Here is a 24,848-nt window from a genome sequence, read left to right on the forward strand (position 1 = left end):
ACTCTTTGTTCTTTAATGCTATTTAATGGTGTACAACATGATTTGTGCCTATTTATTTTTCCTTTACTTGAGAAAGAAAGGGGAAGTTAGGAAAAGAGTAAATAGCAAGAATTTGAGGCTTTTAAACCTCATCTAATGACTTGAGCTAGAGATAGGAAAGTTACTTAAAATAAAATGGGTGCTCATTCATATTCCACATCCTAAGGCTTGAGAAAGCTTAGTGATGACATTTATCACCTTGGTTGAGAAACTCTTGATAAACTTGTGTATCCCATATTTAATCGCACATACACATATGAAGGGGTTGGATTAATACCCAGTTGCATTACTTTCCATTGGAACCACAACCTTAGTGCCTTTAGAAATTGTTAATCACAAATCAAGCATTCTCTTACAAATGATCATGACAAACATTAAAACCAAACTTTTTATACATTCTCGTCTCAAGAAATATAGACTATTAGCCAAGCGTTATACTTACCGAATTTATTTCTTCATTGTATTCTCTATGAGATTCGACCCCAACCTTGTTAGGTTCTATTTGACAACGACCGTTTACTCCTATTTTAAAGGTGTAATTTGGGCGTTAGTGACGTGAAATGTAGGAGTACTATGTAATAGGATCCAATAGTGCTTCACTGATATGACATTTTATAATTAGTCCTTGAGAGGTTGATTGCACGCCATCTTTGACGTATATATTTTGGATTCTCTAAGGTCCTGTTTGGAAAGCCACCCGGATAATTGAAATTGGGTGTAGTTACACAGTTTGACCTGTTTGTTCGACTAAGTAATTTTTATTTTTAAAAATTGCAGCAATGCTCTAAAAAAGGACTCAAGCCTTTTCATTGTATACTTGTCAAATTGGCAATATGTAATGACTTTTTGTATACCTCTCCCATATATTTGCACCCCCATTGAAAAATTAAATCTCTCTATGACCTAAACTATTTTAAGAAATAACGCAAAATGTATTTATTTTGCATTTCTTTAGGCTACTATATATTGTTCAATATGCACGTCATATCATTTCGCAATTTTAATCTAATCAATTTTTTTAAATGTTAATAATTGGACAAAGTTATCATGTTTTTTACCAGTATTTTCTAAAGCATCATTTTTACACAACTTTCTTAATCCAAGTTATAAATTATATAAATTAATTAATTTGGCTCCATTGGGTTTGAAAAGTTACTAAAGTGCAAATTTCATGTAAAGGTATAGTAGTCCTAGATGAAGGAAAATAAGAAATTAGAATTGTCATTTTCTTATTTATATACTCCCTATATATAGTTAAATTTATCCTCATTTCGATAAGTTAGTTTTTATACACTATCAGAATCCATATAAAATTGATAATATTAAATTAAAGATAACTTAGTGAAAAAACTTTTTAATGTCTAGGTATGCGTAATTTATTAGAGCCAAATTTTCTTTTCCAGCTGAAGCATTTATAGATCTTACTTTACATTTAAACATGCCCTACGTCATATGTCCCTCTACATAGGCTTCTCTGAATTAAACATCCAACATTTTACTTCTTGAGGGCTGGTTTGTTTGGGAAACAACTTATCTCGGGATAACTAATCCCGAGATTAGTTATTTCACCCTCAAGCGGGGGTAAAATAAGGCTACAATCCCGGGATTAGTTATCCCGGATTTTTACTCCGACCAAACATGGGATAAGGAGGAACTAAAATTTTATCGCGAGACTATTTTTGCTAATCCTTCACAACAAACGACCCCTTGAATGACATTGTTTAATGGTGAAAATAGATTATCTTTAAAGTTTGTAGCTTTATCATATATGAATAACTTAAGATTTAGGTTATTTATTGAATTTTGTCTAAAATTAAGGTTAAAAAACACATTTGACTAGCATAAAGCCTTGACTAAGGACCGATTGAGCTGACACGGATACACTAGAAGCTGGAACGACGAATGTAGATGGGTGATACAACAGGCAAAGAGCAAGAATCCATAAGGAACTATCTTAAAAGCTGGTTTTGCTGCTGTGATATACAATATTTGGATTGAGAGGAGTGCAGGAGTATTTCAAAATAAGTCCAGACCCATGGATATCTTTGCTTCATCAAATTAAGACTGGACTTTGCATTCGAGTTAGGAGAAATCAAAGGCTATTTGATTCTATATGTATTTTATGATCTTGGTTGGTTATTGGATGCTTAGTTGTGAAAGGTTTGTTACACTAAGAAGGGACAAGCCTGGTATGACTTCACCGTCTGCTTTATATTGCAACACTTGGTAGTTATATAATCTTTAATTGCCAACCAAAAAAAAAAAAAAAAAAGCATGACTAAACACCAAAGCAAATCTATTTCCATCTTATAATTAAAAATCACATGCTCACAAATTCATAAAAATATAACAAATAATTTTCAATTTATGATCTTCAACGAGTTAATTATCATACTTTATCATGTTAGTTTATAGAATATCAAATCACTTGTGCCCTTCTGATATTTGCTACTTTTCCTACCAAATTTATTTCCTCATAAATATTTTGACAAACAAACGTTAATAATTATGAAAATCTATAAACAAAATATAATTAAACTGCAATTACATTAAATTAATTATGTACTAAAAAAAGTGACACAATTATACTTATTTAATAAAACTTATGCATTAATTTTATATTTTGAGTTTGGGCTATATTTCGTGTCAAACTAAGCTTATATTCAGAGTTTAAATCAAATTCAATATTGTTCTGAATATACTGTATACACTGTAATGGACACATTGACTGTATTCATTTGCAGTCCTTAGCAGCTAGATGCCATTTGGACTAACAAGTAAGTTGGCTATTGTCTGAAGTTGAAGTAGGTAATTAAGTAGTATTTTCCCGCCAAGCGATTCAACTAATTTACATGTTTTTTGAAGTAGTACTTTGAAGAACTCCTTATCCATTGTCTTCTTCTTGCAAGAATAATACACGACTCAACTAATTTACATGTTTTTTGAAGTAGTACTTTGAAGAACTCCTTATCCATTGTCTTCTTCTTGCAAGAATAATACACGACTCAACTAAAATCGAAAAAGAATGAGATATATATTGTAGAAAATTTCATTACTTTATTTGTAATCGAGATTGAGTGGCTAATGTTTCTTTGAGCTTATATTGTCCACCCTTGATGATTTGGATTTGCTTTTTTGAGCAAAAATGAAGAACATCATTGTTAGGTTTTATTGGGCTTGAGAAAAACTTTATCGAAGAAAACAAAGTAGGTTTATTTATTTTTGAAAGTTTGAGTTGAATCTAATCATTAAGAAAAAGTTGGGATATTAATAATTGATTTGGACTAATCGAGATCAATTTTGAAGCAAAATCGCATGGCGAAATTTATAACAATAAGTTATGACGATCTATTAAAATTTATGGTCAAATTCTAACAATTCGCAAGTATTGATTGCCAGGATCTGTGATAAAGGTAAGTTTCGTCCATTAATTAAAATCCTTACTATTCACAAGATTTGCTGCTAAGTTCTAACTGTAAAAATTCAATGAGGTCAAAACTAATACATATGTGACCCCCTAAACTTTTTTTTTTTTTTTTCCATTTTGGCACCTCGACTAAGTGTTGTTCCTATTGAACCCCTGAACTCATCCTCAAGTGTCTATCAAACATAATCCGACTTACATAGTATTCCATCTTCAAAGCTATATATATATATATATATATATATATATATATATATATATATATATATATATATATATATATATATATGTCATCTTTTGAGAGCAATTGAGAAAAAGAGTAGCTCTTAATTAAGATGGCGGTGGAAGAGAAGAACCATGTAAACTGACACATCCATGACCTAAAAAATAGATTACCACATGTCTAAAATATTACTCCACCTTCATTTCCCAATTAATTTTTGCTTCTAATAAAAATCAAATTTAGGGGGTTTGATAGACACACTTAAGGACGAATTCAGGGGGTTTAATAAAAATAACACTTAGTTGAAGTATCAAAATGAAAAAAAGGGCAAGTTTTGGGGGCAACATATGCATTAAGACAAGATCATAGTTGTGCAAAAGGAGAATGACGTATATATACATAAGAATAGAGTATATTTACAAAATATAATGATACTTTTTAGTTTACAAAACATATATGAATATTTTCGCTCAAGGCATACAAATTTCGCTCAAAATTTGTGTATAAAATATATATATCTCGCTCAAAGATTAGAATTCTCATATGTCTCGTATTTGAAAACTGTATGAAATATGTATATCTCGCTCAAAGATTAGAATTTTCATATGTTTCGTGTTTGAAAACTGTATGAAATATGTATATCTCGCTCAAAGATTAGAATTTTCATATGTTTCGTGTTTGAAAACTGTATAAATATGGTATGAAATATGTATATAAATATATAAAATTCGAATAAAGTTTATGTTAGGTTTTTGCAAATTTAGTACAACTACAACAATATTGTATACAACTTTCATATAATATTCATACACATTTAATACAATTTTGAATCTCGCTTCGAAATGCATATGAAATTTAATACAAGTACAACAACATTGTATATAATTTTCTTACAATATTAATACAAATTTAGTGCAAATTTTTCTTCTTGTTAAATGTACAGAAAGAGAATTAACACTAAAAAGCTAATTTACATCTCCATTTCTCTAATTTGTTGAGCAATGTGTCTCTGATATACGGGTTAGAGAGAATAATGTTTTAGTAGGGTTTGCGTTTTGATCGATAACCCAAAAAACTCATAAATGTAAGAAAGATCCAAAACTCAATAAATTCAAACTAAAAACTCCTATATCAATTCAATTGAAGCAATAGATCTAATCTAGAATGGTAGCAAAAATGGACAAAGCAAGGAGAGGATGGGATGTGAAAGAGGACGACAGTGCCCTGTATATAAAAATGAACATTCTTGGGCTTGACAAGGAGAACGCGAAGGTGTCAGTGGAGGAAAACAACTTTGATAAATATCAAAGGAGAAGGCGAGAAAGAATCGGAAGACGAAGAGTATAGAAGGAGATATTCAACTAGGCTGGAAATTCCTCAAATTTTATATAGATTGGATGAGATTAAGACAGAGGGAAGGACTGAGCTTTTTAATTTTTCAGATCCGTTAGGTTTCGTAATTTTATTGGTATATTTTGTAAATAAAGAAAAATATCCTTATGTTTTGTAATATGTCTTAAGTAGTATTAGTAGGTCATTTTTCCTTGTGAAAATCACAACTTTTAGACATTTTTTTGCGCGGATTGCCCTTCTTTTGGGTGGTCTTTAAATTTTGTCCCTCATATTTGTGGTCTTTAAGTTTTGCCCTTCGTTTGGAAATGTGGGCAAATACCTGAGGTTCTGGGTTCGAACCCTCGCTCAGGCATAAAATAAAAAAATAATTTCGAATCCTAAGATAATTAAAAGTACCGTGTATGCGGATGTATCTTTTCTCACTTAAGGCATAAAAACTAAAGTTATATCGGATGCAGCATAACTAAAAGTACTGTTCCGCCCCATAAGGCGAATCCCTTTCCTTAAGGCATAGTTTGGTTATGCCTTATGGGGCAGACTTTTAGTTAAGGCATAACCAAAAGTATGTCCCATAAGGCGAAACTTTTTCTTAAGGTATAAGGTAGAACTTTTCTTTAAGGCATAGACTTTGCCTGAAAAGTAAAAATAAAATAAACTATTTAATTATGCTTAAGGAAAAGTTCCGAAATTTAAATTTTAAGCCTTATGATTTTTTTAAAATTTTTTATGGGGTTCGAACACTTTTAGTTAAGGCAAAAATAACTAAAAGTAAAGACCCCCAATGGCAAACATTACATTTTTACCGGCCCATAATAAGGCCCAATTAACGAAGGGCAAAAGTTTGTCTTGATTTCGAAAAGTAAATTTTTCTTCGCTAAAACCCCAAGTTTTTAAAATAAAATATATGCCACAAGCCCCCACCGAGACGGACTTTTAGTTAAGCATAACTAAAAGTCCGCATAAAAGTTTGCCCATTAAAAGGAAAGCAGTGAAATTTTAAACTCTGTCTTGTGATTTTTTTTTTAAATTTTTGACTGAGCGGGGTTCGAGCCTGCCCCCGGAACCCATGAATTTTAAGCAAAGGCCAAAAATTAAAGACCACCAATTTGAGGGACAAAAGTTAAAGACCACCCCAGAAAAAGGACAGTTCTGCGAATTGCCCACTTTTAGAAGATCATTACATTTTGGAACTGGGCGGTAAAATTAAGACCACTCCAAAAGAAGGGCAATCCGCGCAAAAAAATGATTAATGAAACAGTAATGCAAGTTGCCCTTCATCATTATTTTCTCCAACAAAAGAAACGAAAAAGCCCAGCTCACAGCAAAGCCGCCATGGATGAAGCTGAAGCATTGAACCTGAAGAGCTTCTTGAAATGGACTACAGAACTAGGAATCTCAGACACTCCTTCAACTTCATCAGATTCATGTTTGGGACACTCCCTTTTTGTCTCTTATTTCCCTGAAGCTGGAGGGTATATATACATTAATCACGACTCTTTTCTTGATTTTTTTATATGCAGAGTGATTTGATGAATGAATGATTTTTTTTTTCTTTCCTATTGTTGTAGGAGAGGTTTAGAAGCAGCTCGTGATATTAGAAAAGGGGAATTGATACTTAGTGTTCCAAAGGGAGCATTAATGACTAGTCAAAGTCTTATGATGAATGATGAGGTGCTGTCCATTGCTGTGAAGAAGCACCCTACTCTCTCATCTACTCAGGTGATTCTTCTTTATTCTATGAATTACAACTTGGTTTTTTTTTTTTTGGACTAAAGGTAGGAACTTTATGTGTTTGGAGTTTTGTATGATCAACTAGTAATGTAAAGTTAACTCAATGTGTTACTGAAAATGTGGTACATATGAACTGAATGTAAGAGATTATGGAGCTATATATCTACAGTTGTTCTTGAAGCAAATTGGTGAAGCTCTGGTGGTTAAAGTTTCTCCTTTCTTGTTCACTAAGCTACTACTCTTTGCCCCAATTTAAATGTTCTATTTAGTTTGTATAAGATGTTATGGTAAGAGTTAAATTGTTGTTACATTTATAGGAGAGTGGATTATGTTCTGAAATGAACACTTTTTAACTAAAAAAATGGTGCTCAGTGAAATTTTGATAACTAAGTGTTGAAAAAGCTTTGGTAAGTGTAGGAGTGGCAAACGGGCGGGTCGAAAATGGGTTAAACAAAAACAGGTAAAATATCCGACCCACCCATATTTAATGGGTCGGTTTAGATGGTTACGTGTTCTTTTTAACCATTTTGCCAGCCCTAAGAAAGTGATACAATTTTGAAACAACTCAATTTACGAGTTGTTGATGTATTGAAAGGCTGGACCTTTATGTTGAATCTGCAGTTTCTTCAAATGTTTGTAGTAAGCGCTTTGCAGCGCTGGTTATGCAAAGTGAATCAAATCTCCACAGTCAGAGTGCTTCCACTTGCCCTGCTCTTTGTGATATGTTTGGCGAGTAATGATGGTTTCCTTCAGTTTGATATTTATGCTTTTTGAGCTTATTTTTACCGCAGATATTGGCTGTTGCACTTTTAAATGAAGTGAACAAGGGGAAAAGTTCTCGGTGGTGGCCCTATCTAAGGCAGTTCCCCCGTAGCTATGACACACTTGCGGATTTTGGGAAATTCGAGATGCAAGCGTTGCAAGTTTGTAGCAATCCCTACAAGTTAAAATGTATTTCATAGTAGGAAAGCACTTCTTCTGTTCACTGGATTGCTAATTTATATCATAAAAGCATCATAGTTGACTGAAACTCACCATTAAAAGCCTTCATCTGAAAATTTTCTAATGCTTTTAGATTGATGATGCCATCTGGGCTGCACAAAAGGCTTCTCGGAAGGCTGAAGAGGAGTGGAACGAAGCGAATGTGCTTATGCATGAACTCAAGCTCAAGCCACAACTCCTGGCTCTTAAGGCATGGCTCTGGGCCTCTGGTTCTGTAAGTATCAAGTAAACTCACAAGTGCTAATTTGGAATAAATCTTTATCATTTTTTAGTTAAAGTGTTTCTGATTAGAAAGACTTATTCATTGGAAGATACCTATGCTGTGCTTGATTCGTGATGCATCAAGCACTCTTTGTCTGCCTTCATTCACGATGTACTTGAGCACTCATTGTCTGTGAATTTGCTTGTTATTTTCACGGTTTAACGTGAAAAAAGTTTCTTCCTGAAGATATCCTCACGCACCATGCATATACCTTGGGATGAAGCTGGATGTTTATGCCCTGTGGGAGATTTCTTCAACTACACAGCACCTGGAGAGGAGACTTCTAATTCTGAAGATCGGGTTGCTGGAAAGGCCTTTTCTTTGCAGGAAGACGGTCCACTTAAATTGGAAACTGAATTGGCCGCTGACCATAGGCTAATAGATGCTGGATATGAGGAAGACGTTTCTTCATACCGCTTCTATGCTAGAAGAATTTACCGGAAAGGAGAACAGGTGATTCCTAAAAAACTTCCTTCCTTAGAATACTTTTTCTTTTCTGTTTGTGCGGCATTCAGTAAATTTAAAAGAAATGGTTCTTTTCCATTAATAAGTTGTGTATGGAGGGTGGTCTACTACTTGATATTCAAGAAATTAAGAACTACAAAATGAACAACGCTTGTGTCGCATTGAATATGCAGTGTCATTGTCAAAGCAGTTTGCCATCTCATTTTGCATTATGTTTCTAGTTTGAAAGAGTTGCACTGATGCCTTTAGCTTGATTGATTACTGCAGGTTCTTCTAAGCTATGGAACCTACACAAATTTGGAGCTTCTTCAACACTATGGATTTCTTCTGACTGACAACCCAAATGATAAGGCGTTTATACCTTTAGAACCAGATATGTATTCTCTCTGCTCATGGGAGAATGAGTTACTGTATATTCAGTCAGATGGGAAACCATCCTTTGCACTGCTATCAACAGTGCGATTCTGGGCAGTCCCTAAAACCAGTCGCAGGTCTGTTGTACACCAGGTTTATTCGGGAAACCTACTTTCAACAGAGAATGAAGTTGTTGCAATGAGATGGCTAGCAAGGAAATGCAGAACAATATTGGACATTCTTCCAACAACTACTGAAGAAGACTGTAAGTTGCTCGCCATCCTTGATGAATTTCAAGATATACATCAAATTGTGGAGATTAAAGAGATGCCACCAACACTTGCTAGTGAGCTTTGTGCTTTTATTAAAAGCAAGAATTTGGTCAGTGAAGGAATTTGTGCTATGTCAAGTATAGCTAGAAGGTCCATAGAGAGATGGAAACTAGCTATACTGTGGAGGTATCACTACAAAAAGATACTTTGCAATTGCATTGTACATTGTACTGAGATAATTAATGATATTATATCCCAAAGAGATTCAATACAAGGAAATCTTCATTGAGATTGTGTGTTTGCATTCGTGTTGGATTCCCTTGATAAATTGATGAGAAAACTCGACTGTGGCTCAGACAGTACCACCTTATCCTGATGAAACTGCAGGGATGAACAACTTTTTCGGAGTAGGTATGGTGGGAAATTTGAATGGTGACAAGTCCAGGAAAACGTTGCAGTTATTCTTTACGTTGCAGTTATTCTTTACCCCTGTTAAACTAGCACGCGTCACTGATTGCTTTTAGAACTTCCTTTCACAATTTTGTAAGGAAATCAAGAGGTTAGATGAAACTTTTATAGAACGAAAACATAGGTCTAAACTGTCAAAATGGAAAATCATTCAGGTTGCAATATTTTTCATCCACCAAATCACAAACTCATTGAATGCCATTCCTCACGATTATGATGAAAAGGTTATTATTCACGATTACTGTAACTTCTTGTTAAGACAAGTATTGCCCAATATCAAGTAAGAAATTCTGGTAACTCATCGGGATTTTGCTCCCAATTCTGGTGGAAATGTTATTTTCGCACCATTTTTTAAGGGGACCAAAATGCAAACGTTGGCACCCAAAAATCCTATTTGTGCAAATCATCCCTTTAACAAAAAATAGACACCTTCATAAAATTATTAAGTCATCTAAGAAGGTAATCTAGTTAATTGACATATGACATACACCATGGTTGTCCCTCTTCTTCATGGAACGTTTACATGACGAGTTGTGTCCAAAGACCTTAAACCTGAACGTTCTATAAATGGCCTTTTTATGTTTTACAAGGAAAACATTTACAATCTTGTTAATAGTTACTAATTGGACTCTTTTTATAGCACAAGACAATGCCACCTCCAGTCACAAACTTGGTTCAGTCCCTTCTGCAACAACCCATCATAGATTCTAATCTTAGAACCCAACTCACCAATTAACTGCTTTTAACAATTGCAAGGATGCAGTAGATAAACTTGAAAATTGCAATGACTTGTTGAGAACTTGTGAGTTTAAAAAGATGTTTGAGAGAGATACAAAATGCTTTTAAGCACTTGTGTTTAGGCCAAAAAATCTTCTATATATATTATAAAGCTAGGCATTAGGAGAGTAATGTGGCACCTTTCTATGGCCAAGAATCACATTTATCTTTTTTCTCCTTTTTTTGAAATTTTCCTCTATTTTTATTGGTTTTCCCTCTTATTTAAATTTAAAACAATTAAGGTTTAATGACATCTCTTTATGTAGAAATGAAAACACCGTTTCAAAACTCTCCAGAAGACATACCTTTCAAACTTCAACTGTCAGATCTTTTAATCCTCTTAATTATGCCTCCCTCATCTTCCCTTTTTAACTTGAACCAGTTCTTTCTTCCTCTTCTCTACAAGTAATTTTGTTCTTCTTCTTCTTACCATTTTCCTGTTGGAAAAAAGTATTTATGTGAACAATCACTAGATATTTGGGTGTGAAATTGCAAGAAAAGTTGACATGACCGAATGTATTTGTATGTATTTCTTACTAAAATTACAAATACATTCATTTCCATTTTAAGTCCCCTTTAATGCTTTTGTGTTTGAACATCACAAAGAATACAAGAAATTTTACGGGCAACAAAGTAATTGCATTAGTCATCAATCATCATTAAGAGTATGATTCTTCTTATAGTATGGCCTTATTTTTCCCCTTTCATTGTTAATTAGTCGAAATTTGTTTAAGAGAAGATACAAGTTTTAGGCTCCTCGGATGTTGTGTTTGATGCTGTAATTACACTCTCCAATTGGGTGTAATTACACTTGTGTGCAGTTATTTTTTAGTTTATTTCTTTTTTTTTTTTAATTTATATTATTATTTTTTAATTTCTTTGCTTTTCTAATTTATTTTTTATTTCTATTAATTAATTAATTTTTTATTTTTACTTTTTAATTAATTTTATAAATATATTTTTCTTTTTATATTATTTATATTTCATTTCCTTTCTTCTCATTCACAACCTTTTAAGGTTCCATGTAATTGCTCTTATTTTTTATTTTATTTATTTTATTCATATTTATATATATATATATATTATTATTCTAATTTTATAAACTATATCTCTTAATATTAGAAAGAATGAGTCATTAACAAACTTGGCATACAATGAGTGACGTTATTAAAGTAGAATTTTGTGTGAATGCCGTTATAGACTTATATTTTCCCTTTCTTTTGAATTATGTATTTACTGCTTACGTGAAACTTACTTATGTAATGTTGGAATTTGGCATAAGAGTATTATGTTAAAAAAATTCTTTTGGATTCTTTTGAATTTAAGTTATATTTTCGACTTTAATTTTTTTGCTTTAGTACTATTGACTTTTTATTTCACATTTCTTGTTGTTTATTTTTTACTTATAATTGATAGAATTTTTGTTAAACATTTGAATAATATTGTGGCATTATATTTATAATTTTTTTTTTTTAAACATCAAATCCCATGATGTTTTCACAAAAAAAAAGTATGCTTTTAAGTTTTATAATCAATTAAAATAAAAATATTATTAATTTGAAATTATATATCAACTATTTTTTACAATATTAGTTACAAATATATGATTATTAATTAACATATTTTCAAGAAACAATGTGTTATTAAATAGCTAATTTAATATCATTTATAAAGACACATATTTTTAAATATTAATTTTAAATTTTTTATAGTTAAGTTTTATTTTTAAATTAAACTAAGCGTAATTACACGCTCGTAATTTCGTAATTACATTATGACAAACAAACAGGTCATTGTAATTACAATACTGTGTAATTACTAGGCTGTGTAATTACTAGGGTAGTAATTACACCAATTCCAATTACCAGGTGGCTTTCCAAACAGACCCTTAGTGTTTATGGGGCGTAACTTTTTGTGATTTCATGCGCTCATAAAAGGCTCACGACTATCATTGATGCGTTCATGGATTTTTTCCCTTGATGTTATTCAATTCCTTGTGTATTTAGATATTATGAGAATTTTCAAGTAACTTTGACAGACTTTAAAAATTCATTGTTTTAGTTTTTAGAATGAGAATAAATTGTTTTTACAGTGTGCCTTTAATTTCCCTTTTTGTTTTGGTAATCGACTGATATATATATTTTTTTTAATCAAGTTGTTGCTCTCAGGAAGAGATTCAAAGATGTGTCATATTTTGCTCACGTTTTATTTCCTCTTTCCTCCATACACTTCCTTAGTGTTATGTGAAACTGCAATTTTTATGCATATTAGCATGTATTAATTTTACACTGATGCATTTATATTATACAAAATTTCATTTCTTTGGTACAAAAACAAATTAAACTAGAGATAGCGATTGCTGTTTTTACCTTTATTTTATTTACAGAAAAAGGTCAAAATGCCCTTAAATTATGTGACATTGATCCAAAAATGCCCCTGTCATTAATGGATTGGTCCAAAATGCCTCTATTGTCACTTTATTGGGTCAAAAATGCCTTTTCCCACAATTCTTAATGTCATTTTTGAGAAATTTTTCCCGTGACAAGGAAAATCCAAAGTAAGGGCTATCTCCACCCAAAGAAGATACAAAAAGCTCATAGATTTCTTTGAAAAGTTTGAAATTTGCCCCACTTTACAAATAAGAAAAGAAAAGACGATAGATCCATCAATCCATAAAGATGGCAAAATGAAAAAGATTAGTCCGTTAGGAGAATTTAGAACAAAGTTTCTTTCATTTATTGAATTACTATACTCGAGTGGGCTTGCAATAATGTATTATGTATCTTGTATTGAGTATCTACACTGATACATAACCTGAAAATTAATTAATTGGCATCTCTTTCAAATTATGATCATTTACTCTTTTGCATGAAAACAAACTTTTTATTCTGTGGCAATAAAAAAAAAAGGTTGTGGGATTATAAATCAAGTCAAATTCTTAGCACTAAGATCAAAGGCATAATAAATTTCAATGTTCCAGCTGAGACATATACAAATTTCTAACCACACATATGACATTTCATGTTAGAATATGACATTTTATTGTAAATATCCAAGACAAGCATTTATGGCACTTCTTGGTCATGCGTCTATAAATTGTAATTAGACACCTTTTGTGATTATTACAGATGAACAACTTTGGGGTTTTTGATACATCTTATAGGCTGAAATAGGGTTCAAGGGATGCGGTAATATTTTTTTTTTTTTTTTTTTTAAAGTTTTCTCAATTTCTTTATGACATGTTAATTTAGGAGAAGGTTATAGAAGAACAAATTTTCCACGTTTAATGAAACAAAATCAAATATGTACCTACTTTAAAGTATAATATTAACATATGGAGTTCGAAAATTTATGTAAAAAATTGAAATCAAAGGAATGCATTTTTAATTTTATCAAAACATATAGTTGTGAAAAGTGAGGGTCAATTTTTTAGGTGTGTACAACCTATTTTTTCAATTATATTTTAAATACTCTGATATTAAAAAATAATTTTAAAAAAAGGATCATTTCATGAATTTAGCAAGATTTTTTTTTTTCAACCGCGCGAAGCGCAGTCAAATTTACTAGTTACAAAATAAACCAAAAGCCAAAGGTTGGATATTTTCAACTTACCTTTTAGCTCGTAAGCTACTTTTAAAATGCTACTTTAACCCCATGTTTGTGATAAAAGTTTTGGGGAAACAGATATCTAAACTTCTAAAGTGCCATTACGGTGAAAGTGTAAAACATAAACTTACATTAAAATATCTAAAATGCCATTAATGTATCGGTTGAAATTACAATATTGCCCTTAGTAGACAATCTTATTCGACATCGGTTCCACTTTTCACCTTGTTCCATTGAGACCAGTTAACATTTCTTTTAACAGACACTTTTGGGGTATTTTATCTAACAAAACCAACACCCACCATGCACACATCCAACCCTCAAAAGCCCAAATTTTTAATGGTCAAACTGCTTTTAATTTACAAGTTAGTGAATTTACAATTAAATGACTTGACACAATTTAAATGAAGTTGACACAATTTAAAGAGATACAAAATGACATAATTTAATTGGCCACTTAATTCACGTAGGAGATGACTGGTGTTGGTTTTTTCGATAAGCAGCTGGTTAAAAGTGTTTGGGGAACGGAATAGGAATAGTGCCATTCAATTAAACAAATAAAATTACAGAAGTGGAGGATGGGTTTGGCCTTTGTTTTTCTTTTCCAGTTCAAGACTTTCACTGGGACTGCCTGCTCAACCCATAAACCCTAGCAGTAGAAGAAATGTGGAGAAGAAGAATCACTTCACTACTATCATCTTCACTCCAAAATGCTCCAATCAACAAGATTTCACAACCCATATTCCGACCTTTCCAAAAGTCTCAATCTTTACAACACCCCATTGGATCATTGGGTTTGCAGTTTCAAAGAGCTTACAGTCTTTTAAGCCTAAATGATTTGCAAGATAACAAGGGTTCAAGAAAGCAGAAAACCCGAAAAGGAAGAGGTATCGGGTCGGGTAAAGGAAAAACTGCGGGTCGAGGACATAAGGGTCAGAAAGCTAGAGGAACATATAAATTTGGGTTTGAAGGTGGACAGACTCCTCTTCGTCGTCGTGTCCCTAAACGCGGGTTTAAGAACCCGTTTAGTCTTGAATTTCAGGTATTTTCGGAAAGTTTGAATCATGTCAAAGTTTGAATTTTTGAATAGTTTGAATGTTCTTGAAAAGGTTATACTCCATCCGTTTCGATTTCTTTGTCTGGTTTTGACTTGGCATGGGATTTGACTTTTGAATCTTGTGGATGTTAATTAAGGATGTGTATAATGTACAAAAATGTCCTTTGAGTCTTGTGGTTGTAAACTTGTTGTATAGAATGTTTATTGTCAACTTACTTAATATAGAGAGAGGCACTCTTTTTGGGACATACCGAAGAGGAAATTAAGACACCTAAATTGGGACAGAGTGAGTATATAAAATAGCTTTAAAAGAATTTTGATAGAGGGGAGTATTCATTGAGTAAATATGACATGTCACATGTTAGTTTCTGGTTGTTCTACACAACTTTTGTCAATGTAAAATCTAATCAACAGAAAGTAGGACATGTGCAATGGGAAGTGGTAGTTTGGAAAATTTGATAGTTGTGAGTGTTTTTTTATAACCAGTTTGTCAGTGTTTTATGTGAAGGTAGTATAAATTAGCTATTTGGTGGAATGTTATTGTGCCTGTTTTGAGAGACTTTGATATGGATGCTTGGAATTAGTCACAGGATGAGTGTAGCTGATGTTCTAATTTTACTGTATGTTGCTTTAGGAAGTTAGGTTCATAATTAGAATCGATGTTCCTTATGAAAGAGAACAATATAGAACAATCAAAGGTGCCGCCCTTATGATCTTATTAAAAATAGAAAGGCGAAATGTGTTAGTACTTAGGGGTTGTTTGGTTCAAATACTTCATCACTATGTAGTTTCAGGGGAAACTTGATATAACTGAAATCTAAAAGTTCAATATGATTGAATTATGTAAGTCAAATTATAAATAATAAAAGATAAATGTTAACATAAGGACTCTTAAAGTAGTACCTTTGATGAGCAAATACCTATGTACTCAAATCAAGAAAAGTTGAAAGCAAGTGCCAATAAAGTTGAACGAAAATGACATAGGGCCATTGGGAAGCTGGCATTTCAAAATTGCTCAAAATAAAGGTGGTTACTTGATGGACGCTAGCAACATCAAAATATTTCACCTACAAGGAGAATGGCCGGATTGCAACTTCATCAGTCCATATTAGGAGCCATTGTTTCCAAAGGCAAACAGCTGAGAATGGGATCCTTGTTTCACAACCTTTCCATTTTTAATCACAGCTTTGGTCTCTGCCTTCTGTATCGTTGGTAGGCGATGAGTACACCTGCACTTGTTCTACTGATCATCATCTTCTCCAATGCTTCTTGTACCAAGTTCTTGATAACACTAGCAAGCGTGCTGGTTGCCTCGCCCAGCAGAAGTGTAGTCCGCCTAACCCTTACACGCATTTTATTGTAGTCAGTTTCTCTCCTTGGGAAAGGTTTGCCTAAGTTTTGCGAGAGAATTAGATAGATGCTTTTGAGAAGAGAGTTATCAATCTCCTTAAAGAAAATGACCTAAGAGAGTAGATCCAATTGAAAGACAATCCTTCAGACCAACATCAGAAGGGGGCCTATGCGTCTTTATCTTTCTGTCATGGCAAGGTTAAAAGACAGCTAATTCTAGCAATCAAAAGTTGTATCAATGGTTGCTCTTGGTTGCAGCCAAGGTCAATTGAAATAAGACCAATCTTAATGGCTAATTCCGTGTTGCGAAACTGATGCCACGTCTTATATAAAATCCAAATTGTTTCCAACTTAAAGAAGATCCAAAAGATAGTTGACAACTGAGATAAAGATTAAGTAGATCTCAGACTAAAAACTAAAGTACTGTTGAATAATAACAGTTTTGCTTCTTGTCCAAAAATAAGTAGGTCTCATTCAAGAAACAGATCTATAACCATTATTGTATTATGAGTGTAATACTATCCATTGAAAAGTTTCCAGTGTTTCAACCCGTTTTAATCACATCCATCACACAAAATTGCACATGAAAAGCAAGGACAAGACTTCTAACATGAAACGGCACAAAAGGAGGGATTGAATTGAATTAAAAAGCAGAAAAAAGAGATGTGGTTTCTATTACCAAACACTTCTATAAGTTAAATCCGCATTTGTTATTAAGCCGCCTGACAGATATGTGCCTAAAAAATGTACAAGGAGGCAGTGATAGTCCTTTGATTGGTCACTGCTTCACTTGCTAGCTGGCTTCCTTCACTCTGTGCCTTTTGGGATCTTTCCGACATTCTTTTCATCAGAACACTTCGCGAGTAGAAGCTTGCTGTGAGTAAAGGTTGTATAGATATTCGTACAACTTCTACCTAAATATGTTGTTTGCACCATACAAGTGCTATCCAGTTATCATGTCAGGCACAGCTTTTTGTTACTAAAAGTCCCTTTTTTGGATGATATGGTAAATACGTTACTAATATTATTTTGTGCTTGAGTAAAGATATGTGAAGATTTATTTGGATATTGAAACCACTGATGGTTTTAAACCTTTGGATTAATGCTAGTGGTTATCTTCTGTTTAATTGTTCCTTGTTTATGTGCTCCATGCAGCCAGTTGGGTTGGGAAAGATTGCAAAGCTGATAAATGCCGGGAAGATTGATTCATCAGAATTGATAACAATGAAAACTCTAAAGGTAATTGTAGCTTATGGTGTAACAATAACATGATATTGCTCAAGCATATAGCACCTTGCCTTGCAAATCAACTTCTTGTGCCAATAGGATTGTGGTGCAATAGGGAAGCAAATAGGAGATGGAGCCAGGTTGATGGGGCGTGGAGCTGAACGTATTCAATGGCCCATCCATCTAGAGGTAATATTCAGTTAAGACTATTAGAATAAATAAACTAAGTTGCTCGGACTCTTCACTTTCGGAGCCGCACCCGTGTCGACACGACGTGGGTGTAGGATCTGTACCGCATCTGGTCAATTGATTTTCGATACTTTGACCAAAACCAACGGAGAAATTTGGGACAGATACAATGATTTTTGTAATCAAAACAGAAGTGAAATTGAAGAAAATGGAATACCTTGTATATAGAAATTTTTATGTTTCCTCTTGATCAATATTTTCTCCATGGAATACCTTGTAAGCTTTTCACATGATGTCTCATAATTTAAACATATTTTTATAGCTCTATTTTTAGATATTTGAATTATTTTTTTGCCGAATCCCCGCACCCAGTATCCGTAATTCGATCCGTACCCCCCGAATCTTAAAATTTAGATCATGAAGAATCCGACCTCTAGATCCGCACCCGTATCGGACACCCGCACCCGAGTCGGAGCAACTTATAGAATATAGCCTGTTTTATTCTTAGTTTGCTTATATTTTCTTTTGCTCTTGGTTTGCTTTAGTTTTTCTCAGTTTACTTTTGTTTTTCTCTAATATATTAAATTTGGTTTTACACTTAATATAAAGTTACATTTGGTAGAAATAACATCAATTCTAGTTTGAATTTGAATTGCTAAGTGGATCTTGACTTGTACTGCTATTTATAGTAAATGCATTGCAAGGTATAAGTAATTGTAAAAGCTCACGTCAGTTTAGCACTTCCAGAAATTTGCTGTGTACCATCAAAATATTGATGGGAGGGGATATTTTCCTGTTCCTTAGATGTTAAAGTATTTTTGTTTTCCTTAATTTACATCTGGGCATGGATATGTTTGGCATGATCCTATTTTTTCTCGTTGTTTATAGTATCAATATATTGAGAATATGCAATCACATTGGCCGCTAAAATGACCATTGATGTCTGGCGTCTCAAGTACTCATCCAACATCAACTGTTGATGACAGGTCTCAAGGGTGACTGCTAGAGCTAAAGCAGCTGTGGAAGCAGCAGGTGGGACTGTAAGGAGAGTGCATTACAACAAACTTGGGCTGCGGGCCCTACTGAAGCCCGAGTGGTTCGAGAAAAAGGGAAGGTTGCTCCCAAGAGCAGCAAGGCCTCCACCGAAACTGAAGGATAAAGTGGATAGCATCGGGCGGTTACCTGCCCCAACCAAGCCACTTCCTTTTGCAACTGAAGATGCTGAGGCCATGTCCGCTGCTCCGGCTTGATGCTGACTAGCTTTCCTCATGTTTTATAGATCTAGGTTCCATTGCAATGGAGCAGTTTTTGGCTTCATGTAGCTTGCCCTACAGCCTTTATACTTGGTTTTGAGTGTTCCCCAATTGCCATAGATATTCAGAAATAAAATATTTTCACTTGTTTGAAGTTTTTGAGTGACCAAAAGTTTTCACTCAAGGATGTATTTCATAGGTATATCTGGACTATAACTTTTGCTTCCTTAGATTGAAACCGGGGGTCTCAATATTTCATTCCAAATGCAGGCATATGAAGATGATTTTTTTTTTCTTAGAGATAGTAACCTTCTTCTTAACATTCCTAAGTGTACCTTTTCTATTGACGAGATAAAGCTTTTCTGAAGATTGACAATTCGTTTAATTTAGTGCAAACTGGACTAACATTTACTTTTTCAAAGTGATGAGATAAAGCTTTGTAGACAATTGGTATAGCAAATAGCATTTTTTGGTATCTAAAAGTAAAAAAAGTCTGAGCTAAAGCTATATATATCCGGCCTTAAGGTTGATTGCCTTAAAGTTTTTTTTCGCAATTTTATAGCACAAGTTAGGTCTGGAGGGCTGATAGTATCATAGTTAAACAGAAAACACTTTTAAGAGACTCATGGTGAAAACTATGATGGAAGTATGCTTATGTTCTTGTTGCCATGAAAGACAGAGAAAACTTGATGATCTCATTTGAACTACTTGTTTGACATTTGTCCTCCCTTCACATTTGGTTACATTTTAAACATCAGATACTTCAGAAGAATTATCCTCTATTTTGGTCATTCACCAACACCATTAGATCTTCTCTAGCTTGAGTTAGCTCACCAACATTATTTTCCTCGACAATTGTCTCATGAGTCTTCTATTTGTCATGTGGATCAAACTGCAGACTCAATAATGTTTTTGTTAGATAATCTCTTTCTAATTTTATAGTGAGAAACTATTTTGATGTTTGTTGTCTTTCTCGGGTTATTCATATATATAATTCGTCGATCAGTAGATATCCTGTTCCACTCCCATCTTTTTATTTTTTGGCGTTGTTACTTTCCTTCTCAAACCATGTCCAGGCAATATATAGTTTGCATTGAAGAAGTGTACACATCTTTTGAAGTCCGGCAGAAGAGGGAATCCCAAATACTACCCTCTAAAGTTATCCGCGGACCGCGGTCAAGTGTTAATGAAACATACGTCATTGCCTTTTAACCAAGAAAATTATCATTACAAATAGTATATTGATTGGAATTATAAAGATTCTGGCAAAATCTTTATAATTGTAACATATGACTTGGCGTTCATTTGTGTGCTGCACAATTGTGATTTAAGAGTCCTATTTTTCTGATTAGTTTATGTAAGAGCTTAATCAAAATTTTACCTTCTACTGGATCTCCCATTACTTTGATCCTGATTGTGAAGAACTGATGATCTTTTCCAACTGCAGAACTAAGAAGACGGTAAATCCTTGTACATTAGAATTCAACTTAGACCTCTATTAATTCTTCTTTTCAACATAAACTATTATATTTAAATTGTTTTGACAATGAATTAATAATGAGACAAGCAAAGGTCTTCTTTGTTGGAAGTTTTTTTATAACACTTCCAGTTCCAGCAAAGAGGAACTTCTGCTGGAAGTGTTATCATCTGTATGTGAAACTGACTCCTGGATAGGAATTGTACCCTAAACTATGATTCAAGCTCCTAATTATTAATCAGACATGCAAGATGACATATGTTCTCTCCTTTATCCCAAATTTCCAATCTCTGTTACTTGGTGTGCAGTCAGACAAATTACCTCTTTTACTACATATCGTCTTTCTATTGCATATGTTCTAAAATCAAAGAGTTATATGGAATATGTTGAGAAATGTGAAACTATTTTGTAGTCAAAAGCCAAAAAAAAAAAATGATTGTGAATGTTTTAACATGATTTAAGTGGATGATCTGCTGCAGGGAAATTGTGAGAGGGGAAGAAAGAATATATAAGTGCTCCAATATAGGAGATCACTATTGATCTGCTGCAAAATGGAATGCTGAGATATGCTACTTTGTATAGACAGATGGCCCGAGGGACATTGATGAAAAGGCAATTTTCTTTTATACGTATCTTTTTTCTGTATTTATGACTTTCACATGTATCTTTCTGTTTCCATAGGCTCTGCATTTTTTGAGGTATAACATGACCATTAAGTGCGTTAGCATTCAGCATTCTACTATAAGATAAGCAGAAGATTGCTTCTCTTCTGAAGCTAATTAGATAGAAATATGCTGTTTCTCTTTTCATATAATGTTTGATTGGCGATAAGTTCTAATAGAGGTGCCTCAATATTCTGACTGCTTTGCAGATATACTGTAAATATTTTTCTATACATATCCAAAAGATCCTGTAATATTTCTCTTAATTGGTTTTGATTTCTTTCCTTATATAGGATTCTTGTAACTGTATAAAATCCTTCATATTCATGAATAGAGTCATTAAGGTCCTGCAGATTGGATTTTGGCTTGCTGCTCCAGCATGTCTCGTCATTCAAGACACATTCTGGTATTCTTCTCGAGTTGGATCTGTATTTGAAGGTGTACTATTCACTTTGTCTCCATTGTAATTTCCTGTTATTGTCTTCGTACTGTTTTGCGTAAGGTTCAGTTTTTGTGTGAAGAAGCTGCTAATTTCTTGAGAAACAGATAGTAGTTATTTGCTCCCATTATCAGTTTCTTCACTAAACATTAGTTAAGGTTCAGTTTTTGTGTGAAGAAGCTGCTAATTTCTTGAGAAACAGATAGTAGTTATTTGCTCCCATTGTCAGTTTCTTCACTAAAAAGTAGTTGAAAATGTTACTTCATGAAGTTTCGGTGACCGAAATAGTTCCGGCATTACCCAAAATTACAGTTCATAAATTAAATAGGTCTAATTATTTAGACTGGAGTAGGAAAATCAGGGTCTACTTGCGTAGTGTTGAAAAGGATGACCATCTTAGTGAGGACCCTCCAACTGATGAAACTAAAAAGTCTTGGATGAGAGATGATGCTAGACTGTTCTTGCAAATTATAAACTCTATTGACAATGAAGTAGGTGGTTTGGTTAAATTTTTCATTGGTCACATTTTGACAAGAAAAACAATCTTTTCATTTTTTTTTTAATAATCCAGATTTTATTTGAAAAATAAAAGTGTCCTAAGAAAATGAAATCATGAATATCAAGATTTTTAAGGCATTCTAAAAAATAATCAAGTTTTCCATATTTTAAAAAAAAAATCCATGTTTTCAGTTTTTTTTTTTTTTGACGAGTTTTTAAAAAAATCAAATTTTAAGATCTTTTAAATATCCTTTTTTTTTTTTTGAAGAAAATACGATTTTTCATTTTTTTTATAACAGGGTTATTGGTTCATCTATGATTTAATAATAATGCTTAGTTGTTTTTAACTTAAAACGGATGGATGATGTTTTTATATATATATATATATATATATATATATATATATATGTCTCTGTGTGTGTGTGTGTCTATATATATATATATACTTATTTTTTTATTGACCTTTGAATAATTTATGTATGTTATTGGTTAACGTTTCTCTTTGGCAGAAGATTTGTATACTGAGTCGTTTAACTACTACTATTTTTGTGGAAAATTGTAAAACTATTGAATAACAATTTCCGAAAATGATAATTCAAATAAGGAAAGAATTTATATTTATATAAGTAAAATCTTACTCAATATCAAATTTCTAATTACTAGGAGTTCTTATATGGTTCAAATTTTTCTTTAATTTGAAAGTATTAAATATTTGAAAAATTATTAAATGACAAAAACAACCAGTATAATCCCACAAAGTGGGTAAATCTTGTTCGTTTTGAAATCTATTCTTCAATTTTTAGATTTTTTTTTTTTTTTTTTTGTGTGTGTGTGTGTGAAAGCTGATTTGCTCATTTTCATACAAAATTAGATAAAAAATTGTTTATAAATTTAAGAAATATATCGCAACACAAGCGTGAATAGTGTTAATTTTTACTTTATACACATGCACAAATAATTTGAGGTGGCTTATAAATTCGTTTTTTTTTTTTTTATGTAAATTAAAGTGGTTTAATCATTAACAATAGATAGAAAACTTAAAGGAAAAAAAATATATGTTAACAGGAATTTTTCTTTTTAGTAACATAAACACTCCTAATCCTCAAAGGAACCCAAAGTGGTAAAGTTTTAAGATCCTGCTTAGCTTATTCAATAAAAGAATAAACTATGCTCCATAGAAGTACTTATTTAATTTTATTGTGTTTACTTTTTACTTCTAGAAACATATTATTATATATGGTTTTCTATTGATCATATGCACGTATAAATAGGCAAGTGCTTTTATTTATTAATACTTAGTTCTTTTCCTTTCATTAAATATTTGTACTCATAGAGTTATGTTTTGTAAACTATTTAGTTCTAAACTCAAGTATATCATAAAAATAAAACACAAACTAAAAATGTACATTATTAAAAGGATTTAGTTTTAAATTCTAAAGTCTCCCAAGAAATAATTTAGGTGTACCTTTTAAGCCTAAATGCCATTGAATTCTAAAATCTTTTACACCGGCCAGGTCAAAATATCATTGAACTCTAATTTTCTTTTTTACTTTTGTTTTTAATTTTCTTTTATTTGTTTGTATATTGTTATATTTTTGTTTCTTTTATGAAAAATATTGAAATGGACTCTGATCACATGCATATTGTTTATGGGACGAAAAGAAAGAAAATTATATGACCGTTCTTTAAGTTAAAGAGGTAGAAGTCATACCTCAAAATAGTTCTTGCATCTATGGAGCATGGCACATTCATCCTAATTATTCATGGCCTGTACATATTTCAAACACATGTTAGGAATTAGAAAAAGAACTGAAAAAACACAATATTTAACACAAATAGTGACAATGACTTTTTTAAATATTTCTAAATAAAATTCAACACATATTATATGAAACAATTTAAACTAAAACTAAGGATTATATTCAATTTGATCATATGCATATAAGTGGACAAGCATCCTATGCAAATCTAATTAAAATTAAAAAAAAAATACAAAAACAAAAAGGAAAAAGACATTAGGAGTTTAGGACCATACTTCTCGAATTAATGGTGCAAGTAGCTCTCTATATATAAGCAATAGGCGGCTGAAAATTGTATATAAGGTAAGTTTAATTGAATACAAAGTCTTAAAAATTAGGGTTTCCTACCTATGGCAAAAAAGGAATGATTTAATACCTTTTTAAAATTATTTTTTAATTTTAAATAGGCAATTAGTAAATGACGATTTTGTCTACTGCGGAGTCTTTTAATAAAGGGCAAAAAGTTCAATCAACATTTCTAAGGTCCTTCACACTTTTAATATAATATATATTAAGAAGTGTTAAAAAGTGTGAGTCTGAATACATAAGTTTTTTCTAGGTGGATACAGACTGATTGACTATTTGTTTTTTAAATATATGAATGTGCATAATATATTTATTTATACATAATAAATATATAATTCAAATAAAAAATAAATATAAACTTAATAAAATAAAAATATTATTTGATAAGAAAATAAAACACTTATGTTCACTAGGTTTTGGTGATGGTTGGTGCTAGCTGCTAGTAATGGCGGTGGTTATAGTTGTGACAGTGGAGGTGATTGGTGTTGTAGTGACTAGCGCTATAGTGGTGGTTGGTTATAATGGTGGAGTTGTTGATGTTAGTAATTGACAACGTTGGTGGGGGCGTCTTGGTGAGTGACGATGTTGTTGATAGTAGTTGGTGGCGGTGCCAGT

The 24,848-nt window shown here is 32.5% G+C and overlaps 2 protein-coding genes across 3 annotated transcripts; both read left to right on the forward strand.

Annotated features, from left to right (window-relative positions):
* Positions 1 to 6,307: 6,307 nt before the first annotated feature.
* Positions 6,308 to 9,432, forward strand: LOC132044315 (protein SET DOMAIN GROUP 40). 2 transcript variants are annotated; one of them, XM_059434804.1, is made up of 6 exons: positions 6,310 to 6,511; positions 6,608 to 6,758; positions 7,562 to 7,693; positions 7,846 to 7,986; positions 8,221 to 8,487; positions 8,767 to 9,432. In XM_059434804.1, exons 1-6 carry the CDS (start codon positions 6,372 to 6,374, stop codon positions 9,412 to 9,414), a joined length of 1,479 nt encoding a protein of 492 aa, XP_059290787.1. In that variant the 5' UTR covers positions 6,310 to 6,371; the 3' UTR covers positions 9,415 to 9,432. The 2 variants fall into 2 exon arrangements, with proteins under 2 accessions (XP_059290788.1, XP_059290787.1); XM_059434805.1 differs by lacking the exon at positions 7,562 to 7,693 and having other exon boundaries at positions 6,308 to 6,511.
* A 5,140-nt stretch (positions 9,433 to 14,572) lies between these two features.
* On the forward strand, positions 14,573 to 19,280 carry LOC132044314 (uncharacterized). Its single transcript, XM_059434803.1, has 4 exons — positions 14,573 to 15,018; positions 17,539 to 17,622; positions 17,710 to 17,799; positions 18,786 to 19,280. The coding sequence occupies exons 1-4, from the start codon at positions 14,641 to 14,643 to the stop codon at positions 19,047 to 19,049; spliced, it is 816 nt and encodes a 271-aa protein (XP_059290786.1). The 5' UTR covers positions 14,573 to 14,640; the 3' UTR covers positions 19,050 to 19,280.
* Positions 19,281 to 24,848: the final 5,568 nt, after the last annotated feature.

The sequence above is a fragment of the Lycium ferocissimum genome, unplaced genomic scaffold, assembly GCF_029784015.1.
Source record: "Lycium ferocissimum isolate CSIRO_LF1 unplaced genomic scaffold, AGI_CSIRO_Lferr_CH_V1 ctg416, whole genome shotgun sequence".
NCBI lineage: Eukaryota > Viridiplantae > Streptophyta > Magnoliopsida > Solanales > Solanaceae > Lycium > Lycium ferocissimum.